The following is an 8,579-nucleotide window of genomic DNA, read 5'->3' on the forward strand; positions in this document are numbered from 1 at the left end:
CATCTGGATCACGCACAATTACAAGGCAGTTTGTATCACAGACAGAACTAGATGGTCTGTCATGGATGCCCCAGTCGTCTAAGTCGCTGCAATTGGCTGTGCGGAGTTGCGTCCCATGGGCACACCAGAAACCTATGATTGTGGGTTCGAATCCTGGTTCTCACCGATTATGTTTATAGGTTTGTCAGCACCATACCCGTGCTCGTAGATTTCACCGAAGTGGTAAACGTCTGAGACCTGCATCACTTCGGGCTTTCCTCCCACATTAAGCTGACACGCCGTAACGTAACTGGAATACTGTTAAAAGCGGCATTAAGCCCAACTCACTCACTAGCTCACTGTATCATATCTCCCCACCAGTTCAGAACTGGACACTTTCTAGAAGGACTAGCAATTTAAAAAAAAATCAAATTCTTAAATATCAATACTGTTTTTCATAATCCTTTGAAAATGAAGTAATCTAATACCCTCAGATTAACTCTCCCAGCACAGCTCTGTCCTGTGTACAGCCACTGTCAATCAGAGATCATTCGACAGTAGGTTCATTTTGACCACACTAGATGTTTCAAGGGAACACAGAATGTTTGTGATGCAAACTTACTTCCTCCTACACTGGGAGGCACCTGCTTAGTTTTTTTATAGTCACATGATATGGTTACATGATGCTGTCTTGTGTCAAGCTGGGCATAGGGAGGAACTCTGGAATGTCTGCTGACCACATGGTACCGATCTGCTGTCAGTTTGATAACAAAATATGATCCTTCTAGATCGGGACATTTTGTGCAAATTGCACTGGAGTATATTTGTAGTACAGTAGCACCAAGTCCACTTTTGGGATGGCCGTACTGGATTCCCTCAACTTAACTGTAGTCTGGCTGTACAGTTTGGGCTTCAAGCTCCAGCAAAGATGCAAAGATGGCTTAATCACATTTTTAGGCCATCATGCTATGGTGCACTGACAAACATTAAACTTTTCCTTTTGTCCCTAATACATTTTTTTGTACTTACAATTGTAAGATGGCGTCCTGTGTCCACACAAATAAATTTGATGACAGTTTATTTTGGTGTCTGTTCAAATATCAACAGACAAGCATTAGCACTTCATGTAGACAGGAACTACAGAAATACATCATTTAAGCAATGAACTAACGCTGGTATTTATTTTTAAGAGAGGCTGTGGCAGCCATATTGAAATTCAGTTCAGAAACTTAAGATTAATGCGTGCAGGTTTTCCTGCAGTTATGTTCTGTATTAACTTTTAGATTCACCAGTAATGAGGTGAGGTGAAATGGGGTTTAACGTCGCGTCCAAGATTATTGCACTTATATAGCGATGTGCGTGCGTGTGAGGTGAGGTGAGGTGAGGTGAGGTGAAAATGGGGTTTAACGTCGCGTCCAAGATTATTGCACTTATATAGCGACGTGCATGCGTGCGTGCGTGCGTGCGTGTCTAGGTTGGTAATCGAACTCGCGTCTTTCACAATGAGTGAATTTGGTTTTACATCGTTTTTAGAAATAATACAGCAATGTCACAGCAAGGAAACCAGAAATTGGCTTCACACACAGTACCCATGTTGGGTACAATGTGTGAAGACCATTTCTTGTGTCCCCCGTCGAGATATTGCTGAGATATTGCTAAAAGCGGCGTAAAACCACACTCACTTTAAGCACTTGGCTAGCCCACCACCTGGGGACAACAGAAATAGGCTTCACATATTGTACCCATGTGGCGATTCGAACCCGGGTCTTCAGTGTGAGGAATGAGCGCTTTAACATCTAGGCTACCCCATCGTCTCTTTTTGACAATGAGGAGACACTGCAACCATGAGGCTACCTTCTCGCCACATGGCCTTACTGACACATGGCCTTACTGACACATGTCCTTACTGACACATGGCTGGCCCTGATAGTAAGACACCTCAGCTCACTGTGCCCAGTTTGTTGTGCCAGAATCTGATATATGGATTCTGGGATTCGGGGTTTGTCTGTACCATACCTGTGATTGCAGGTATCACCAAACTGGTCAACATTTAAGACCTGCATCACTTTGGGCTTTCCGCATACTTGATGTCATCATACAGAGATAGAAACTACCGTATTTGACGTAATAAGCGCCCAGGGCGCGCTCAAAGTTAGAAATAGGGGACTCTTATTAAAATATTATTTTGGTGAAAAAAAACCAAGAGTTAAAAGATAAATTTCGTGGTTTATGCTGACAGCCTAAACTGTTTATATACGACAGATATATTTTTTCAGAATTTATTTGCCCATAATTAAGGGTGCATATAACACACGAGTGCGTATTCATACGCGAATAAATAAGTCTTGTGTATATTGATCAATCAGAAGGGGTGCTAATTGGGTTTGTTCACTAGCCAATATATTTTATATATTATCGCCGTGGGCGCTTATTAGATCACGGCGCTTATTACGTCGAATACGGTAACAGTTTTAGTCCACTAGTCCTTATAATGATAACAAAAAGCAAATCTCTTAAAAATGGCAATTTTCTACTGGTCCTTATGATACCTTAACTATTGGGCAGTTCGACAAGGACTAAGGGACTATCGCTGCATCATATGAATGAAATACTCCTCAAAACGGTGTTAAACTCAACTCATTAAACAGTCTTAATCTTGCATGTATTGGCAACCAGAAAACCAACCAAACTATGTTATACACAATGGAACATTTTATTAAATAATCTATGTTACACAGAAGAAATCAACCGATCTCAGAGATCAAAGTTGTAATTTCTCCATCTTTGTATGAAACGTGTTCATGCCACAGCTGAAATTTACACAACACATCCTCTCTACCACACAAGTCAGATTTACTTCTTGGCCGGTGACCAAGCCTGTACTTTAGGTTTAGTTGTACTGTAGGGAACGTATTCGTCTGATGTTGCAGACAGGTTCTCTGAGTGGTCGGACATCCATTTCCTCTGAGTGGGAGGGAGTTCCGTCGGGGGTTCGTCTCCGATGTAGTGAAGCCAGCGGTGCCTGGGGAGAAAATCAACACTTAGACACAAACGTCTACTATTTGTTGTGAGTGAGCGAGTTGGTATGGTACAGACAAACCCCAAATCCCAGAATCCATATATCAGATTCTGGCACAAACTGGGCACAGTGAGCTGAGGTGTCTTACTGTCAGGGCCAGCCATGTGTCAGTAAGGCCATGTGTCAGTAAGGCCATGTGGCGAGAAGGTAGCCTCATGGTTGCAGTGTCTCCTCATTGTCAAAAAGAGACGATGGGGTAGCCTAGATGTTAAAGCGCTCATTCGTCACACTGAAGACCCAGGTTCGAATCGCCACATGGGTACAATATGTGAAGCCTATTTCTGTTGTCCCCAGGTGGTGGGCTAGCCAAGTGCTTAAAGTGAGTGTGGTTTTACGCCGCTTTTAGCAATATTCCAGCAATATCATGGCAGAGGACACCAGAAATGGACTTCACACATTGTACCAATGTTGGGAATCGAAACCCGGGTTTTTGATGTGACGAGCGAATGCTTTAACCACCAGGCTACCCGACCGTCTCTAATGTTTGTGGTACCAACGTTACTGGCTTCAACCATTTCTGTTAGTCCTTATGATAGCTTAACTATTGGGCGGTTTGGTAAGGACTACATGACTAGTGCCAATTTCTAACACAGGTCATGTAGCTGGAATATTGCTGAGTGGCGATAAACAAACAAACCAGACACCCATATCTACTTCTACCATACAGAAACCTATCCTACCAACCATACAGACACCTACCATCTTACACGACCTTATCTGCATGACATCACAGTAAGGGCATCATCTACAGTTATTATCCCACTTGATGTGCTTCTATAGTCATACCTAATATACACCACACATACCTACCTGTCTACTGTTGCCTGTCTTGCCTATGTTTGTTTGTTTGTTGTTTAACGCTGCAGTCAGCAATAGTCCAGCCTTTTGGCAGTGGTCTGTAAATAATTTACTCTGGACCAGATAATCCAGCGATTGACATCATGAGCATCGATCCACACAATTTGGATACGATGACATGCGTCAACCAAGTCAGCAAGCCTGACCAGCCAATCCCCTTAGTCATCTCTTACAAGTATAGTCGCCTAGCTTGCCTATGTTGATACTTGATACACAACTAATATTCTGCTGGTATCTGACTTACAGACAGCCACCACACACAGTCAGACACTACCATCAAGTCAGTCACCTGGTTTATACATGTTGTTTCCTAGTATGTAGTCACCTACCATTCTGCTGGTATCTGACTTACAGACAGCCACCATACACAGTCAGACACTACCATCAAGTCAGTCACCTGGTTCATACATGTTGTTTCCTAGTATGTAGTCACCTACCATTCTGCTGGTATCTGACTTACAGACAGCCACCATACACAGTCAGACACTACCATCAAGTCAGTCACCTGGTTTATACATGTTGTTTCCTAGTATGTAGTCACCTACCATTCTGCTGGTATCTGACTTACAGACAGCCACCATACACAGTCAGACACTACCATCAAGTCAGTCACCTGGTTTATACATGTTGTTTCCTAGTATGTAGTCACCTACCATTCTGCTGGTATCTGACTTACAGACAGCCACCATACACAGTCAGACACTACCATTAGGGCAGTCACCTGGTTTATACATGTTGTTTCCTAGTATGTAGTCACCTACCATTCTGCTGGTATCTGACTTACAGACAGCCACCATACACAGTCAGACACTACCATCAAGTCAGTCACCTGGTTTATACATGTTGTTTCCTAGTATGTAGTCACCTACCATTCTGCTGGTATCTGACTTACAGACAGCCACCATACACAGTCAGACACTACCATCAAGTCAGTCACCTGGTTTATACATGTTGTTTCCTAGTATGTAGTCACCTACCATTCTGCTGGTATCTGACTTACAGACAGCCACCATACACAGTCAGACACTACCATCAAGTCAGTCACCTGGTTTATACATGTTGTTTCCTAGTATGTAGTCACCTACCATTCTGCTGGTATCTGACTTACAGACGGCCACCACACAGTCAGACACTACCATTAAGTCAGTCACCTGGTTTATACATGTTTCCTAGTATGTAGTCACCTACCATTCTGCTGGTATCTGACTTACAGACAGCCACCACACAGAGTCAGACACTACCATGAAGTCAGTCACCTGGTTTATACATGTTGTTTCCTAGTATGTAGTCACCTACCATTCTGCTGGTATCTGACTTACAGACAGCCACCACACAGTCAGACACTACCATTAAGTCAGTCACCTGGTTTATACATGTTTCCTAGTATGTAGTCACCTACCATTCTGCTGGTATCTGACTTACAGACAGCCACCACACAGAGTCAGACACTACCATTAAGTCAGTCACCTGGTTTATACATGTTGTTTCCTAGTATGTAGTCACCTACCATTCTGCTGGTATCTGACTTACAGACAGCCACCACACAGTCAGACACTACCATTAAGTCAGTCACCTGGTTTATACATGTTTCCTAGTATGTAGTCACCTACCATTCTGCTGGTATCTGACTTACAGACAGCCACCACACAGAGTCAGCCACTACCATCAAGTCAGTCACCTGGTTTATACATGTTGTTTCCTAGTATGTAGTCACCTACCATTCTGCTGGTATCTGACTGGCGTCGTAGTCCATGTTGACTGCTGGGCTGTATTCCACCCATCGACTCCGCCCTAGGGACAAAAACATTCACGTCATCATGTCAGGATATATCTTCATCCAAATGAAAAGTCGGAATCTAGTGAACATATCCTATATATTTTAATATTTTTCAACATACCATTTACCATGTCTACCTTCACTTATTTCACCATGTCTACATTCACTTACTTTTAAAAAATCTTTTGTCAAACTATCAAATTGAAATGTGTATTCTAATACACATAAATCCATTACATTATTCATGTATGTATTGAATATTGGAGAAATTTGTTTCATCATATTCATTATTACCTTATAAATAGTCTTTACCTATGATCTGATATGGCGATTCTCACTCTATCTTTTCATATCAAATATACTCAGCATCATTATTGAGAGAGAAAAAAAAGGCAACTTTTTCAACTTCAGAGAGTGCCATCTACTGGGTGTCAACAGATATTTTCCAAATCTTTTCATGTATTTAATCAAGGTGTTCAAGTGATCTTATGTCTTTCACGAGGTAAGACTTGATGTATTACAATACAGATCTTGATTATCTATGAGATCATCTTGACTGGGCATCACCATTTTGTTTGAAGCAAATGCAAGTGATATGAGAGGTGAAATCTGATTGGTCAGTAGGAGGGACGTAGAAGGGACGTAACTTGTAACAGCCACTGGTAGCCCAACAATCAAGCCTCTAAATTCCAGCCTAGGTCGGCAAGGGTGGGAACTGGACTTATTTAAATCAGTTAACTCCCTTGCCTCAGGAAGATGATGGGATCATGCATGTTTCACAGTAGTCCCTCACAAATAATTACACATACTAAGTAGCAATGCTAATACTCACCCATGAAGTACATGTTATTTTGAAAATATTTGTTTCCAAATTTATCTTCCCCTACAAGTCTGCCGGTTTTCAGCTCATCATTCCTGCAAGTAAATAAATATGGCTACAATCATTGATTGGCATAAACTGGTAGAAGAAGAAAGTGAGTGAGTGAGTGAGTATGGTTTTACACAACTTTTAGCAATATTCCAGCAATATCACGGCGGGGGACATTAGAAATGGGCTTCACACATTGTAACCATATCGGGAATCGAACCCGGGGCGAACGAATGCTTTAACCACTATGCTAACCAACCGCCCCAGAAGAAGAAAGAAACAAGCTTGGTTTAATGCTGTTATGAACAGTATTTCAGTTATATCACTTTAAGCCTGAAGTGTGTTTGTTTATTGTAAACACCATACTCAAAACAGGTGGCCCAGTCGTCTAAGGCGCCGTGATTCACTGTGCAGAGTTGCATCCCTTGGGCATGCCAGAAACCTATGATTGTGGGTTTGAATCTCGGGTTCGCCCTGATTATGTTTCTAGGTTTGTCAGCACCATACCCGTCCTCGTGGGTTTCACCGAAGTGGTAAACGTCTGAAACCTGCTGCTGATGACAAACCAAGAGATACGAATCCATTATCATAGTTTTGTGGCATGCCTAAAAGATGCAAATCTACACAGAAAATTGCTGCACCTCAGAAGAGTGGGACCATCTTACCCCCCAGAATCATAAGAATTTAATGTGGGCAATATATTATCACATTAGTAGAAAGTAGAAACAATACAACCCGTATCCATGATCAATGAACAACACAGGGCCCTTTATTCAAGTTCTGATAATGAATTTGGATTTTATAAAAAATATTAAGTCATCATGATCATAATCAGTTTATTTCAAACGATCAATCACAATCAATTGTCCTCCTTTGTATTTTCCATAAAATGTATGTTGACTTCGTTGACACTGACTTGAGATTTTAAATCTCATTCTGTAATTGACAAACTTAATTAGCTGAGTGAGTGAAAAGTATTCCAGTTATATCACAGCATGTCAGCTTAATGTGGGAGGAAAGCCTGAAGTGATGCAGGTCTCAAACAACTTGATTGGTTGCACACTGATAATAAATATGTTTTGAATTTTTGGACTACCTTTAGCATGTTTAGAATTCAGTGATAAACTTTACAATCATGTCACAACACCCTTTGACATAATTTGAGAAATGTTGTTGCCAGATACACCAGTTAACAATCGCGATGCCCTGTGTATTTTCAATATTGGACACATTTTATGAAAGCATTCATATTTTCAACATATTTCCAGCTTGTCGGTTTCAAAAGAGACCATAAAATTGATTCAAGATCTGGTTTCAACGAATTCACAGGGCTGAAGGGATCACAAAAGGGAACTAAAAAACATATATTATTTTGTCCAATCTGCAATTTTTGTTATTTCTCCGAGGAAAACAGTTTATTATGGTTGTAGGGGTCGTTGTCGGCACGGACACTACATATATATATACAGAAATGTGCTGCACACACCGACACGTCGCTGGTCAGAACACTATCTAAATGCCTCGGGACCACATCTATTGCAATGAATCAATTATTAAATCTGCGAAGACAAAAACTGATAGTTTTGAATCGGTGCCATCAGCTGGTGAACATAAAGTTGACAGTTCTAGTATACATTGAGTTTAGGCATCGCAACCAAGGTTAACAAGGTTATTACCCCGACATGCGCTACACAGCTCACGCAATTATAAATACAATACAGACTGAAATGTAAAGCATTTTCGGTTAGCCGTACTTGTAAATTTTAATGAATGCTGGTACGGGTCCACCATGTTCCTTGATTATTTGAGAGAACCTCGCAAACTTTGCGATGTACTTCGACATCTTGGAAAGTTAGCACCGCAGTAAATATACAATCATGTTTCATTTACTTAATTGGGTTAGAAATAATGAAACGTGTATAACTAGACTCCTCATAAATTACACACATCATATGTGAGTCGATTCATGCAATGATTGCTCGTATTTGGTTTTACCTTATGAATTTCGTGAATAATAT

The 8,579-nt window shown here is 41.1% G+C and overlaps 1 protein-coding gene across 1 annotated transcript; it reads right to left on the reverse strand.

The window, feature by feature from the left end:
• Positions 1-2,676: 2,676 nt before the first annotated feature.
• LOC124136037 (probable NADH dehydrogenase [ubiquinone] 1 alpha subcomplex subunit 12) lies at positions 2,677-8,448 on the reverse strand. The gene is made up of 4 exons (XM_046501790.2): positions 8,316-8,448; positions 6,526-6,608; positions 5,635-5,707; positions 2,677-3,001 (listed from the first exon to the last, which is right to left on the reverse strand). Exons 1-4 carry the CDS (start codon positions 8,402-8,404, stop codon positions 2,833-2,835), a joined length of 414 nt encoding a protein of 137 aa, XP_046357746.1. The 5' UTR covers positions 8,405-8,448; the 3' UTR covers positions 2,677-2,832.
• Positions 8,449-8,579: the final 131 nt, after the last annotated feature.

The sequence above is a fragment of the Haliotis rufescens genome, unplaced genomic scaffold (genome assembly GCF_023055435.1).
Source record: "Haliotis rufescens isolate VD_foot unplaced genomic scaffold, xgHalRufe1.0.p SCAF_44, whole genome shotgun sequence".
Classification (NCBI taxonomy): domain Eukaryota; kingdom Metazoa; phylum Mollusca; class Gastropoda; order Lepetellida; family Haliotidae; genus Haliotis; species Haliotis rufescens.